Here is a 16,746-nt window from a genome sequence, read left to right as displayed (position 1 = left end):
ATCACAAAAAAAACGTGTAAGAATCACAAAATCTCCTTCAGTTCTTCTTTTCTCATATTTCATGTTTCTGGGATGATGAGGGATGTCATTGGTTTAGTTAAATGAGCACTTTGCCTACACTGTCTGTTTGAGAAGATTTTCTATCAGCTGCTCACCTGCACAGAGCCAAGATCTGTAAGCAAGAGTTGGCATCAGCACCCATGTGCTTCTGTCTCATTGCTTTTGAGGAATAAATGAGCTGTGGGGTCACAACCACACTACAAAAATTAAGAAAACGAGCATGGAGCAACTCCACAGGAATTTTTAACTTCCATTTTTAAAGCTTGCAGACTGGATGCAATAAAGTCCCAACTGGTGGAGTTTGCAGAGCTTAATGCTGAAACAAGTGTCTTTGGGACATATTTAACTGAAGTCAAGGGGCACTGCACAAAGTTAAACAATCCTAATGCTATTTTCAAATACTTCAAATTTACTTTGCTCTGAAGAGAAATGTTGCAAGATGCTGTCTGGCACAAGAAGTCTATTTTCTGAGATAAAATTGTAAAAATTTAAGGTAATGGCACTGAAAGGGACACTGGATTTTATAAGCATGTGAGTTCACTTGCACCTTCTGCCAAGTGACTGTGCCAAACCTGAAACACTGTGTGATAAAGGGCAGAAACTTGCCATGGTGCTCACTAAACCTTCAACCACATGAAGTAGGAAGATCAACAAAGTCCTACTTCTAGTCTCAACAAGACATATTCATTTATTAACTCAAGAAAAATTTATTATGATTCCCTCATATTTTTAAAGGTCATCCCCACTCTTTCTGAGAGATGCAGCTCAGGGAGTCTAAGTAGGGAGGAATATGCATCACGTTCAGTACCCTACACTTGACTGGAGCCTGTCCAGCAATCCCAAGAAATTGCCAAGACATGGTGACTCATTGGTGCAGGGGGGACAGTGGCCAAGAAAAACAACCAGTGAGCAACTACATAACTGGCAAACACCTCACTTGTCAGAAACCCAAAAATGAAATGACACCTGAGTCATCTCCCTGCTCCAACTCTACCAGGACACAAACAGGAAAGTGTTAACTCTGGGGACTCAATGATTTGCTGACAGCTTTAAACATAACTTCATGCTTCATTGTATAGGATAAAAAGGGACTGGAAACTAGTTACATTCTACCTGAGTACAGGTGCTAATGGAAATTTAGTGCAAGGGAGAAAGCTGCCTAACTTTAAACTTTATTAAAAGATCTTTGTGTGCCTTTTTGCTTTTTTATTTTCCTCGGCAGATCAGGTGCAAAAAGGCCCATGATCATATCTCTATTTGTTTTCCTGGATTTCAATGTGCATTACAAATCCAAATCTCAGTAGGAAAGGTCTAGAATAAAAATGCCTTTAAATGGCCATTACTTCAGCCTTGACCATAGTAAAAGACACAGGCCTGTCCAGCATTGCCACCTTTACATGAGAATTTTAGTAAATACTACAAACAGCCACCATTCAAAGTAGAGTCACATTCTTCCAATCCTGTCATTCTCAGCTACCCTAATCCTCTGTTTTTAAACCATTCTGGTAGCAGGTCTGTTACTGGTAACACTTAAGGCTAATTCATATCAATGCTTCTCTTTTGTCTGAATGAATCCCTTTTACAACACTACAATATTATTCATTATATTACCAAAAAAATCCCAAATAGGACAGCTAATGCTTTATCACTTAAGTAAAACACTACTGGGATCAACTGCTTTACTCTTACATTCTATTGGGCACAATACTGTGATTTCATAAAATACTGTAAAGAAATTTAGAAAAGCATATGTAAAAATTACAGAGATAATTTCTGATAAAATCAACATATTTGTACACAATTCTTGGCTTGTCACTACATTTTTGACTGATTATTCATGTGAAAAAATAATTAGCTGGTAGAAGCACTTCAGCTTTTCTACATTTGCTGGCAGAACCCAATCCATTGTTCTGGCTCCCACACATAGCAGTCCTCTCTTACCAGAGCAGATGCAGCTTCTCATTGATTTAATTTGTTTGTCTTCCACAAATCTCCTGGACCAACTTCATAATTTAATCATTACTAGATTCCGATATGTAATATTGTTGGCACAATGCCTACTGTTCTCAAAAAAATTTATTAATCTGAAGACTCTTGCCTCTCAGAAAGAAATTTGAGGACTTTCCTCCTGCTGGTTGAGTTAATCTACTCAGCAGTTGGAGCTGTTAAATACTCCTGTTTTATTAAGATTAGGCTGGATTACTGAAGTTCTGTGGAAATTTTGTCTTCTTATTGCACTTCTTTCCTTCTTAAAATGTTTATAGAGTAGTTTGATATAAACTACTATGATATTTTAACTAACTACTGTGATATTCTTAGGATAATAATTGAGCCCAAAATAAAAAGGCATGAAGATGCCTTTATACATTTCCCTGTGCTGACAAAGGCTTGACTATATAGAAAAACCAAAAGAACAGGCAAACACCTGAAATAGGATACCTTGAAGATGAAGCTTCAGTGGCACTGATTCCAGAATGAGACTCTTAAGCTAATAAGACTTACACAAGCATCTAAACAGGCAAGGAGCAGAGACAATAGTGCTTAATTTATTTGAGCAATTAACTAATCAACAGTCTTTGAGTAGTGAATTTATCCAAAACACTGTTCTGAATCTACCCACACTTAGAAGAGACTGGTTAAATCATCCTGATTCAGAAACACATTCAAATAAATCCCAGTCTTTGGGAGGATATGCCACAAGAAGAAAGCAAGTTTAATGAGTTGAGTAAGTTATTCATTATAAACTATTTGCTTAGCTATAATCGGCCATCAAGTGACTGAACACATGCTGAAATGTGAGGGTGGAAACCTTACAGCCTACAGATGTCTGAGCCCTGTACAGATAGAGGAACCAGCTGGAAGTGTAGCATCATCACCTAGATAATCACAGACTCCAGGCACTCAGTGGGGCCAGCTTTGAACAGATGCCCAGAAGCCAAAAGAAACAAATTTCTTTCCCATTAAACAGATTAATGGATTTCTTTTGTTCCTATGAAAATTGAACTATGCTAATTGAAAAAGACAAATAAATTTATAAATAAAATAAACTATAATTCAAAATGCACGCCTTTGCTTCATTCCCTGCTCCAGGCCTTGATAACACACATAAAGCTCAGGATGGAGCAAAGGGGTCCTAAAAGCCCCAGATTTACAGGATAGTGGAAGCTGCCTTGAAAGATATTATTATGCATCCCAGATGTCCCAGCACAGAAGACAGGCAGGAAGATTGTGCTGAGGCAGGTATTTCAGAATATCTTCATGCAAACCTTGCAGAGCTGCTGTTACAGAGAATTCCAATGCTACATAAATTGTGTTACAGCCCTCACTAAGATCACCTCAGACATAGCACAATGCTGCTTTGCCATGTCCTCACCATGGCACAGAATCTTGCAGAGAATTCCAGCTATCACTGTATTTGCACTTAAACTGATGGGAAAAGCCCATCTTTTACATTCTTTCAATCTCATCACCTCCCTTATTTCTTTGATCCCATTTACTTTTTTTTTTTTAATGACTGTCAATCCAGAATAATGGCATTAAACCAGTATTTACTATTGCAACAGAAGTGAGATCAGATCTTTTTTGAATATGACCTTAGAACATGAGTTGTCAGAAAACAGTGAAATGGATCATCTGCTGAAAGATGTTTCAATTATGTCTCTGCTAGTAAAACAGTGGCAGAGAATGTGCCTGTATGCTGTATCTTTACTATATGCAGTGGTATCATAAAAATAGTCCTAACACAGTTCACCCATCCCAATTATTAGACCACAAAAGTGAGCATGCAGTAACCCTGTTTTGGCAAAAAATAGTGTGCACAAGAAGTGTTCAGTGATAGTTCAGAACCAAAGACAGCATATTTCATTGACTAGTGTAGATGTACCTCAGGAGGATTAATTGGTCTTTTCCTTCAAATACTGGGTCCATGTTGTGTACTGGAGAGATACTGAGTATTTCAGGTAAGCATGGTATTAAGTTTGTCAGTGACATACTTAGAAGACTGGGAAAGCTGCACATCATGGCTTGGCACAATCTATCTGACTGATATGCTTAACCTGCTTCATTTTACTAGTCTTATCTGACTATAAAGTTTAATTAGATTCTGTTTCTTACATCACTACAGAGAAAGCAGCATCTATCCATTAATTACCACCATCACCACTGCTTGGCATTGCAATCCAGGTGAGGAGGAGCCCTCTCTTTGGGGCAGAAGGTGATGAACACAAGCACAGAGAGGGCAGCTGCATGAGTGACACAGATGTTAGGATGATCAGCACAGTTTTCTGCCTCTGCTGCTTCCCAGGGTTGAAAGTTTCCCATTGCCTCCAAGCCTGCAAAGCAGGGACTTCCACATTATCACCCCTGTCTGTGCTGATAAAGGAACAGTTCTGGGTACATAACATCTGGAGCATCTGTAAGTATGACACAATTTACAGAACTCCCTCCTTGAAAGCGGCAGAGATGTAAACCAAAGGTTGTACTTAGTAACAAAACTCAGTCATCCCTTTTGGAAAAAATCTCTGTATTTTCACAATGCTGAGAGGTCTGTTACAGTGACAACATCTGGGCCAGGACAGCTGAAGACAGATGCTCACTACACTGACAGAACTGCTAACAAGAAGGAAAAGCAATTCTGTCTGCACGCTGACCCTACCAGAGCAAGTTCCATTTTTAGGTAAGATGTTGACTAGTTAGTCATTCAGCTGTGCTTGTGCAATAAAGGCAGGGCATGAGCTTGACACTGTGTGAGTACTGTCTATATTTTTGTGTTGTTAATACAGATTAGCTGTGATTTTAGTGTGTGCAAGTTAGTACTCCCCCAGACAACAGCTGGGACAGGTCTGGGGCAGTGCCTGGGCCAAAGAACTTTCACAAAAGGGAAAATGGGTACTGCCATCCTATTCAGTGGTGACATCTGATGATAGCGAGCTGTGCCGTGCCATGCAGCCTCAAGCCCAGACCCAGCTCCTGGCCCACTTTATTTTCTTGTATGAACACAATTACTGATAGCAATGAAAAAATATTTGGGATTATTGTTTTTTCAAGTACTAATTCTGATTTTCTTCTCAATAGAGAAGATACAGCTCTTTTTTATGTTGGTTAAGTATGAAATGCAGGTCAAAGGTAAAATCTTTATCAGAAACAATACCCATACACAAGCCATAAACTACCAACTGCTCTTTACATAAAAATATATGAAGAAAAGGAGAAGAGGCAGCAGTGGTGGCAAGACTGAACAATCATTTGGTACAGCAGAACTGGTGTGCCATTCTCCACTGCACAAGGAACAATTAAATACAATTAAATTAAAACAGGGCTGATAGAGGAATTTTGCTGGAAGTCTGTAAAATAACTGGACTGCAGAACTCTTGACTGTCTATTCAGTATAGGAACTAGAAAATGTCCAGTGGAACGTTCAAGATTTGAATGGGACACAGTGAGAATTATTTCTTCACAGACAATTCAGCTGGGCTGTGGGGTCCCTTGACAAATGCTGCATGTGCCAAATGTCTGCATGAGTTCTACAACTGATTGGTCAAATTCTTGGAAGAAAAGTCTGTCAAGTGACAATAATTTTGGAGGTGCCATCTCTGACTCAGGGTCACCTTGATATTTGGTTGGTTAATGCTGGGTGAATATTCTAGGAAATATCACAACTGTACAACTCCCAGGATATCTTCCATTGTTGGAAACATGCTATGGTGCTAGACATATATTTTATCTCTATCAGTCTGGCTGTATCATATTCTTCCTTGTCTGCTCTGCTGCTCCTTCATTAAACCTGCCTGTGATCAGTTTTCTCCCAGATTTATTATACAGCTGGGGTCATGGGGAACAAGAGACTCTTTCTCTGCCTTTCCTAAAGAAGACCAGAAAGTGGGGGGTGGGGGAGACTCTGTCTCTTTGGTGGCAGCAGTTGCTGGAAGAGAAAAGAGAAACCACTGCATCCACAGGAAAGCTGAGAGATTTGAAAAGCTCTGTGTACTAGGGAGTCTTCATCTGCTCCCTGTTTTCTTCTCTGTTCCTGAGCTTATACTGGCATTTGGACGAGTAGAGGAAGATATTACTCCCTGTACCAACAGCCACTCTTCTCCAGAGGCCTAATACATAGACCTGTCTGAACTGAACTCCCAGCCAAGAGAGGATTTAACTTTTTTCCAACGGGAGAAAAATGTGACTGTGATTCACCCTCAACTTTTTAGTAACTGTATTACCCAACTTGTAATCACAGAGCACTGGTTGCTGGGGTCAGTACAGCAATCCCAGGATGAAGCTCAGTGGTCTGTGATAAGAAGCCATATGAACAGGTGGTACCTTCTGCCCTCTGGTCAGTGACTGCTCCCAAAAACATTACCTTATGGTCTGATTTAAAGAAGGCTTGAACCTCTAAAAGGTCTGAAAATGCTACACAGTGCATCAGAAATGAAATGGCAGAGTAACTCCCAAGTCTCAGACTCCCATTTCCTAGCATGGATATGCTGCCTCATGAACAATGTCAAGCACAAGTGCTTGAGTAAATGACACAAGCACAGCTATAGTTATACAGGTCAGTCTGGAACAACTGAACTCCAGCCATGGAAGAGCTACATGCTTGGAGAATCTCACCGTAGACACTGGCAATATATGTTTATACCTGCAGCCAGACATTACAACCGTCTCTCATCTTCCAGTCCAGAACTTCTGAGAACAGAACTTCTGAAGGAGTGTTAAGTCAGAATAACCTGATTTTATTACATTTTTCTTTTTATAAAATGGTCGCTTTTAGAATATACACACTAGAAAGCTTAAATTAAAATTTTTGTGATATTTTTCCCCTAATTTTTCACAACCTTCTTTGAATCACAGGCACAAACAGTAGTTTGGGAAGCATGGAATTAAAGGCTAATTTTCTAGACCTTCTATAGTCAGCCAGACCCCATTTCTCTAAAATAAAACTTCCTTCCTAATCCTTCCAACTTCAGTACCTTGTTTCCTCCTTTTACAAGGGTTGCCCTTAGGCGTTTCCGTCAGGAGGTGAAGAAGAAAAGCTCTTTAACATGAGAAGGATTACTTTCTTCATTGCCTAGAATGTTTGTCTTGGGCTTGCATTTCCCTATATTATTTCCTTTTTTTTTCCTTCCTTTTCCCATAGGAAGGCATTCTATTTTTGTGCTAGCATTGTGCCATGTTTGCACTATTTTTACAGCTCTGTTTTGGTGCTCCAAATATTCATGAATCAAGGAAGAGGTGTTTTGACTCATAGTAAGGGATTTTTCTTCTCATTTTCTGAGAGATTTTCACCAGTGCTGTGGACTGCTTATCCAGGGGAAAGCTAGTTACAGTAAATGCAGAGTGGTGTTTATTTTGTTTGTTTTCATTTTTTAATTAGGTAATTCCTGTAATATAACCAAATCATCTAACACATAGTCAACTGATAACACAATGTGAAATTCTGCAAGTAGGATGCATGGTGGAGGCTACAATGACAAACAGAGAACACACAATTATACCACAATTCCTCAATGCACGTTTAGAAAGATCAGGACTTATCACCCAAACTTTCTACAAATTAGCTTAAAAGTTGCTCCACATAAAACATGCCAATACAGCAGTTAGACTTCTGCTCTTCTCTATGTGAGTCAAAGAATCTCTCCCTTCCCTCTATCTTTTCAATCTTAGAAATGCCAGGAATGCAATATCCTGTTTCCTTCGGTTTTGCTGGGGGCCTTATGGGTGCTTTAGGAAATGTTTAAATGCTGAAACTTTAATAAAGAGCTCTGTTGTCCAAGAGAACCTCATTAGTCATGGACAATGAAAGACTATTAATAGTAACATCAACAATATGCAAACAAAAAGTCAGAACAGTGTTTAAAAGCCCTTTCTTCTCTCAAATGCTAAAGATCCTCTTACTTTAGTCTCATGATAGCCTCACTTTATTACTCTGCAGTCAGCTTTTCTGTTTGTAAAACTGTAATTTTTATTGTAAACATCCCAGAAATTGCCTTCTGCTTTTGGAAAGATATCTCTTTCAAGGCTTTTAAAATCTATCTCAGAAAGGTAAAAGATCCTATTTTTGTCCCTTTGAAAAATTACAGTTTTCACTTTTGAAATAATACAACTTTTAAGAACTCTAGCCTTGAAATAACCCAGGGTAACAAGAGTGATTTCATAGTAAGTCAGGGAAGCATGGCTGTTAGGATTTTACTGTGGATGAACCTTTCACAGTAAGAAAATATGATGTTTAACTACCCTTATTAAGGCTTCTGAGTTGTGATGAAAAGAAACAGAACAGATTTGTTTCCAGATGAGAGAGACAGTAAATACAAGCACACTTACATTCAGACTACTTAGATGGTAGGAAAAATTTTCTTTAAAAAACAAATGTTTCCCTGAAAAACTTAATTAATGTTACAAAATTGATAAATGTAAATACATGTCAGGTAAAATCATTAGGAAGAATCAAAGCTAACCTAAAAAGGAAGAGTCCATATCTCAAAATGAAAACATAAAAGGGATGGAAAGGCCCAAATAAAATAGTTGCTTTAAGCAATTTGCATTCTCTCTGCTTTTTTGTAGTGCAAAGCCATTAACTATATATAGCTCAATGTCTCTTTGGTCAGCAAAAAACAACTTAAAAACACAACCAAACCAATCCCTTCTTCTACAATGCAACATGTTTTTAATTAAGAAAGAATGCCAGGATGAAGGAGACCTTACAAGTTCAATAAGCTGAGACCATTCAGCTTTTAGAAGTGGGGGAAAAGGGTTAAGGTTTACATTGTAAACTTCACATGTTTTATGTTAATACAACTATTTAAGCCCTTTCTTGACTTTCTGATCATGTCTTTTGACAGGAAAGGGAGTATTTGTTTTGTCTGTTTTTAACTCTCAGGAAAGCAAACTAGAACTGCCCAGAAATGTCTATCCTTTATCCTGACCTCCGTCGTCCAAAAGGAGCAGTTTAGGCATGATGCATTTACCAGAGAACAGAAATATTAAACTCCCTTTCTAATGCAGAAATCTTACCTGGGTAATCATTCTTGTCTACATCGGAGTCTCCTCTCAGAGTGAAGCCAAATCCCGAAGGCATGGACTGTGAGGCCCAGGCTCCATTGAGAACCTGGGAAGGGTTAGGGTTTAACCCATTACTGTATCCATTGTAAATGAGCACTTTGCCTCTTCTGTCTTCTCCTGCAAATGGTGCACCAATAGCAATGTCTGCAGTGAAAAAAAAAAAAATAAGAAAAGGATAAAAAGAATGGACACAATTAAAAATTAACTCCCTGCAGGAAAATAGACTCAAACTGCTTCTGCTACAAACATGCAAGAACTTCAACATTCTGTACTGCTGCATACATTCTAGCTTAAAGGCAAATATACAAAATGTTAACAGTGTTTTTTCTGCTTCAAACTTTCATGAAAAAAGCTTATAAAATAATCCTATGAAGAGGTTATTTAATTATACTAAATAGCCAGTCCACATTGGATTCCTCTACATATTTCCAGAGCAGTTAATTAGCTTTAATAAACCAAGCTCTAATGAATGCCTGCTTCTACTTTAATATTTTAAAACAGGTACAAATTTTCTTTGATTTCTTCTATCACCTCTTAATAAGGAGCAGCTATTAGATAAAACTAATTTTCTTTTTCCAGATAATATATCCTACATAGACAAAAAACTTCACGCCCTCAAACACCCAATGCTTTAGAATGCAAAAGGGAACAGTGGAATATAATGTTTTCATCTATTTCAATTCATCATTTTATTGATGGAATAGTACTGAGTCAGGAATTTCACAAGAGGTCTTCAGAACTATGGAATTAAACAGTTCAATCCTTAAAAATGAGGTGCCATATCCAAGCAGCAGAATTCAGTGCTCTTAGTTTCTGTGCACAGGATGTAGAGACAATATTGTCTAGATTGAGATCCAACAGCTGTTCTAGCTGAGCTAGACAATAGGAAACAATAGAGGATATGTACCTATAGCTCTCATTTTTGAGTTCTGGTCTAGGAAATGATGCTGGGCTTCTTTATTAAACTTGAATTGAGCACCTGGACTCTGTGTAGCTTTGCTCCAAAGGCAGAAGTGCACCAAAGCTCTATGACTGGCATATTCAGTTATGAAGCAGAAGACTCCGGCTCTAGAGTCTTCTTAGTCTTTACACAGTGACAGAGAAAAGCAGAAATGTCTTCTGCCTACCTCATCTGAATTCTGGAGAGACAGGAGACCAACACTGCCTGCCCAGAGTAGCTGAGGGTGTCTGCTACTGCTCACAGGTAGAAAACAGGAATTCTCCACCATGAGGTTCAGCTGTGCTGAACTCCATGGTGGGATTCCAGGATAAGTCAGTGAGGGTACTCTCAGCAGTCACAATCCAATGGCTTCTACCCACAGGAGGGTATTCATATGTGGTACACTCTGAACCCCAGTGCAATTCTATGACTCCTGACATGAATGATCCCTCAAACAGCAGCCACACAAGAGGATGTTACCCTAGAATCTAGTGGCTAGAGCATTGAAAACAAGGGCTGTAAAAACAGCCCTTGAGGTAATTAATTTTTCCTTAGTTCATTAATTTTCCTTAGTTTATTAATTTTTCCTTAGTGGGACAACTATTCTAAAGGCTACTGTGCAAAACAGCTCTTCCAGGAAAAAAACTTCTTGGTGTTTTAGATGCAAAGACACCTCCTTTGAAGATCCCTAACATCCTGGAAATAAGAAGTAAGGTAATGCATGCAGGGAAACCAAGATGCCACTGATCATGTCTGGGAGGCTAACTCTAGGTGCTCAAGGTATTCCAGCTTTCTGAGGTAATCAAGCAGTAAGTTTATTTGTGCTGTTTGCTTGAATGCAGGCTGCCAGTTAACTTACATTAATATTTTGTTGTGTGCATGTGCTATAAGCATTTAAAAGAACCCATTATGCACCGGTTTTTTAGTACTTAGGTACCACTGGAAAGCTGACTCCCAAATAGTACTTCTGTACTTGCCCAATTCTTTCATTGTTGACAAATGCTCCACATACTGAGCCTCACTGAATTATCAAACTCTTCCAAGCATTTGAGTAGCGAAGAACTCTGATTTCAAAAAAATGAGACATCTTAAGTAATTAAATGTTATTATAGTTATAAAACAAAATATATTTTTATTAAAAAATACTTATATTTAGTAAAAAATCACACTGTAGTCAATCACACTGACTGCCCTCTTATTGGTCGCTTTTCATGATTTAGGTCTCAATAGTGTTTCATTAGCATTAGTCTAAATTCTCATGAATTTCAAATATGTAACAAAGCCTTTTCCAGCACAGCACAGACACAATATTTGCTGCTTGGGCATTTGTAATTTCAGTGTTCAAAGTACACTACATTACATACTAATTACCATTATATCCATCTTGATTGAGATCGCCAAGGTGTGTGATTGCACTGCCAAATCTACCAAACACTTCAGTGCCTGTCAGAATTTGTGCATCTTGGAAGAGGAATGCACTTTCTTGCAGATACAGATAAACTTGCCCAACTTCTTTAGGCTTGCTCTCAAATTCTCGTTCCATAAAAAGAGGGGCACCGACTAGGATATCATCTAAACTGGAAAAAACAAAAAACCAGTGTCACTGAGAGACTGAGTGTAAACAACACAGTTTATACATTTGCTAAACTGATAATTATCATACAGTCAGACTAAGTGAGGTAAGAAGGCACTTCTGGAGTCTTAGTTCAAACACTTGGTCAAAGCATGTTCAATTAGGGAAGGCTGTCCACAGCTATACTCAGTTCAGTTTTGAGTATTTCCATGGATAGAGTCTCCACAACCTCTCTGGGCAACTACTTCCAGTGTCTGATCATCGCCACAGCCAAAATGTTTTTTTTTTCCTATGTTTAAATGGAATTGCTTGCACTTCAATTCATGCCCACAATAGACACCAAAAACTTCCACTTTGCAACTGATGATGCTGAAATCAGCAATTTAAGAGTGAATCTGTGTCACTAGAACAAATTCTGTAGATCTGTTTTACTAACAGAGCCAGAAAGAGACGAATTTTAGCATGAAATCTAGTTTTTGCAAATTATACACCAGTAAGTGACCAAAAGGAAAAAACCTGCCACTTCACAACAGATTTTTGAATAACATACATGAAACACAAGTAGAACATCAATTAATAGAGAATGCATCATCACTTCTTCATATAGAAACTGGGAGACAAAGCCAAAGCCCTATTTCTCCTGTTCAATACTAGGTACACAAGTAGTTGCAGTGCTCATATAATTTTCTGTACTAAGTATTAAAAAGAATGGACATAATCAAATCATAAAAATAAGATGCTTAGAGGAAAAAGTCTGTCCATTATGCTACTCCAAGATGAATCAGTAAAAGAACACAGACCAATCAAAGCATATTTTACATGCTGTTCTTCTAAAAAGCCATTTTTCAAAACATGTTACCAACATTTATTCAGAGGGAATAAATAGATCCTTTCATAAACTGTGAAGAATAAAAACAAGTGTGATTGACACTCATAAAAAGCAGAAGTATTCTTAATGGATTATTCTGAGATATGAAATGATAGTATCAGATTAGATGCTGAAGGTTGCTCAAGGCCGAATAATAAAATAATTTGCATTACATTCAGTGGTCATTGATCATCTGTATTAAGGAAGTCTATTACTGCAAATAACTAGGAATACTTGATCACGGAATATTTAACTTGGAAAACACATTCTCTTGCTCTAATGTGAATTTTTTTTCAAACTTTGTAAAACTCACAGAAAACTTTCTATTCACAATTCATCATATTTCCAATATGAGGCTTTATCTATCAGCAAACCAAATAATAAAATTGCACTGCATTGTTTTTCCTAATCCTGACAGAAAAAAAAAGAAGTATGATTCAGCAGTATTTCAGGTATTATTTTACACATGTACACTATGATTCTAAGATACAGACTGTAGAATTTAGCACAGAATATTTCATCTAGAAAGAAAAAATTTCACTGTAGAACTTACACATTATGTAAGTTGTGACAACATACTTCTAGGAATGTTATTTTTCTACTAAGTTTTATAGTATGTTTCCATAAAGGAAAGTGCAGTTCCAAATGTCAGGTCAGTTTGGTACAGCTGTCCTCTTTTTTATGTTAGATTTTTCCCTATGGCATAAATAACTAAAAAGGAAGGAAGCAGATGCTGACTTGACATCAAAGGTGGGATTTCCCTTTAACACTAAACATTAAAAGTCTTCCTCTACTAATGGAAGATGTTTGTGGTTGGGACAGAATATCAGCTGAAATGGTTGCCATGAAACAACAGCAACAACAGAAAGAAATAATGAATGCTGTTTTAAAAATAAGTTATTTTACATATGCCATGTACTAAAAGCATTACAGAGTTAAGTACTGTAGGAACCATGAAATAAAAGATGTGCTTGGCTCCCTTGGATGTTTTATAAATGAGCAATTTTAAGACTAAAGGAAGATTATTTTAGAGATTACAAGGAACCAAATCACTGAGAGTCAGAAAGCTCCCAGCACACTGATGTAAAATAAACAGATACCCAGATACCTTTAAAACCTTGGTCCATAGAGCAATATCTAGAGTGCCTAAAATGGTGAAAAGAGAAACACAGACTACCTATTGTGTACTAAAACTCTCAAAGCAGAAGCCTAACCCAGAACACAAGATTCACCAGGTGATACAGAAATCAAACAAAGAGGAGCTGGAGCTTTTTTAACAGGGAGCACAGCATCCCAGCTAGAAGTGCACAGTACTGGGTTATTTTTTCTGGTAAAATTTCATCTTTGCTAAAATAAATGACAATGACTCTATAAAATGCATGAACAGTCCAGGGAGAAGGGACCAGAATCTGGTAGCTAAGATGGCTCATCTTCTGATGTACTGAGGGACAGGTGGAAGGAAGGCACCTAATACACTGACCTATTTCTCAACTGGTTATGGTCAGCAGAGCCACCTGGAATACCCACAACACTTGGTTTGTCTTCCCTCCAGGTATTCATATGTATTGCCCTCACCAAGGCCTTCTTTTCCTCACCCTCTTAAATTTTCCTCCTTCTCCTTCAGAGCTGAGCTCTGTAGGTCAAAGCACGCTGCTTCAGCAAGTCCTCTGCAAGAGGGAACTCTCCCTTAGGCAATTCTAGAAGTTTGGGATTAGAGTTTGGGGTTTTTGTGCTGTCACAGCAGTGTACTATAACTAGAAAGGAAGGATTTGTCAGCTACCCAACCCTCCCTGATCCTCATTTACGTTCTTCTGGTTCCTCTTCAAGTGGGTAAAATAAACAAACATTTGCTGCTTACAATACTTTATACTCAGTTCTACCTCCCAGCTTCTACAACTTAATTATTTAGAGAGCAAGCAGTCAAGGGGGTACGGGGGGTGTGTGTACTTGTTGGGTTCTAAGTGCTTATGTGGTTAGTATTATGGATTTTGTTGGTGAAAGAGGATATTTCGATTGGCTTTTTAAATTGTAGGAGTTGGTATTTACAAAATTGAGAGTTCTGAGTCAAATTCAGTTTGAAGTGATTACTTTTAAAAAAGCCATATGAGTAAATAAAAGCAAAAGCCCCTGGACAGTAATATTAAACCAGGAAATGCAGTTCAGTGTGCAATGGTATTTCGAACTGGTTCATTAGATTTCATTATTGCACTAAGATGCTAGAGTTAACATAAATGATATATTAATTTTTGCTCCAACACAGAAAAGTAACCAGCCAGTATTACTTCCCTTCTGATTAAAAAACCCCCAATCTTTAAAAAGCACAAAGCTGACCACCTGCTGAGACTGTGTGCCATTCCTTTGTATCCTGCAGAGTAATAAAAAGCAGGAATATGGGAAATGTCAAGAGGTCAAAGTATAACTATGGAAAGCTTTGATATAGGCCAAATAAAAAAACCCAGTAAACAGTTTATTTCACTATTTTTATTGGACTGATCCAGCCTAAATTGAAAGTGCTCTCTTTTTCTCTCTTTACTAGGAATGTAGCTTGTAAGTTGATGGCAAACTTGATTTATTAAGTTTCATTGTGGATTTCTCAGTATTAGCAACAGGCAACTAAAGGGTAGTTCAAACCGTATCCTCAATATCCCTGTTCTGCCTGCAATCCTGATGTGGTGCAGATAAAACTGCATGATTCACTTTGCTATACCCACAGAACTGCTGGGCCAGATCTACAGAACTTTTTTCTCAAAGATGAGCCTAATCTTTGAGCCATATCCTGAGTCTTATTACAGCAAAGCACTGTTCTTAATAATCTTGTATTCTTTTTTTTTCCCAGCAAATAACTTAATCAGGTTTCTCATACTGATGAGGCCACCACTACCTCCTCATCTTTAGCTCAATAAAATGCCTAAGTGAATTTGAAGTGTTTATTTCCCTTTTGCTTTTTTTCCCCCTCCTTTACTCTTCCTTTCAGATAAATATTTCTATTGATTATATGTGCAAACCAGCAAAGGCAGACTACATATCTAATCAGACATGTTTATCCAGTAGAGCTTTTTGTGTTTTGTTTTCTGTGGGATGTTTGGATCTCAGGAAGAGTCTTTAGATTTCTTTTAAGATATAGACTGGGAGACCACACAGATCTCAACAGCAGTTTGATTATATTATTGACATAAACTGTGGTTTTAGAGGTACACAGAAAGTATGAGACCTGCCAAGTAACCCTAGGGTTAACAGGAAATAACCTGCACAGGAAATAGTTTGGTTCAGTGAGAAGTTAAATGAGTACCCTGAAAGTCTAATGAGTGCCTATTGCACCTTAGATGAATGTTTCTCCACCCTTTAACATTTGTAATACATCAGTAGGCCTAAATAATTTCTGATTCTGTATATGAGAAAAAACAAAATTTTCAAAAGCTGTGATACTATGACAAAATTTAATCTCAGAAACTTGGAAAGATTTGAGTTCTATGAAGCCACCATGGAAACTGCTGAAGCTTCTGTTCTGTTCTGTTGTTTTGGGTTTTTTTTTTTTGTAACTGCAATAACACTTCACCACCTTGTTACTTTTCTATTCTCTTGTAAAACTCAGTCTTTAAAGGGTCACTAGTCACTGATGAGAAGCAATGACTCAACCCAGAAAAATTATTTCATGCACTATGTTTAAGCACTTAATAAGAAATGATCACAAGAAAAACATATGATGTAGACACATCTGAGGCATTCTGCAGTAAGAGTACACTACATCTCTAAATATTATCCTGGCTCATCTTTGTGCGGACTTCCAAGCCTCTGACTTTCAGAGGATCTTTATCTCCTTGCTAGATAGCTACTATAAATATTCTCTTACTAAAATCCTCTTCTAAAATATCTAATCAGAGTTTGCATGACTTGAAAGTTAACCAGAGTTTTGTTCAATAGAGCCTGAAATCCCCAAGTATCTTAGGGATAATAATCCCCAAGTACCATGACCCCTGGGAGCAGAGCATTGTTTATCCCTCCAACACACACAATGCCTGCTATAACTGTGGGGCACAGACATTGGTGGTCCTCAGGATGGCCAACCAGCCAGGCGCTGGTAAAAAAGGATGGCCAACCAGCAGGTGCTGGAATGAGGAAAGAAGAGCTGATGGCATTAGAAGGCTTTTAAAATTGAGAAGTGAAGCCATGGATGAGAAAATTTTCCTGTATGAGAGAGGTACAAGTCAGAAGTTCATTCTCCCAATCTCTTCCCTGTGGTGTTATTTATTC

The 16,746-nt window shown here is 37.9% G+C and overlaps 1 protein-coding gene across 3 annotated transcripts in view; it reads right to left on the bottom strand.

Moving 5' to 3' along the window:
* Nucleotides 1-16,746, bottom strand: part of ITGA8 (integrin subunit alpha 8) — a 113,047-nt gene that overhangs the window by 73,789 nt on the left and 22,512 nt on the right. For all 3 annotated transcript variants that reach the window (XR_010356243.1, XM_064408898.1, XM_064408889.1), the window contains exons 12-13: nt 11,426-11,631; nt 9,067-9,258 (exon numbers count right to left, since the gene is read on the bottom strand). Coding sequence is in view for 2 of the 3 variants with exons in the window: in XM_064408898.1 (XP_064264968.1) it covers nt 9,067-9,258; nt 11,426-11,631 (398 nt within the window). In the remaining variant the exon portion in view is untranslated. The remainder of the gene's footprint in view (nt 1-9,066; nt 9,259-11,425; nt 11,632-16,746) is intronic.

The sequence above is a fragment of the Passer domesticus genome, chromosome 1 (assembly GCF_036417665.1).
Source record: "Passer domesticus isolate bPasDom1 chromosome 1, bPasDom1.hap1, whole genome shotgun sequence".
NCBI lineage: Eukaryota > Metazoa > Chordata > Aves > Passeriformes > Passeridae > Passer > Passer domesticus.
The sequence above is the reverse complement of the archived record's forward strand: the minus strand, read 5'-3'. Positions and strand labels throughout refer to the sequence as shown.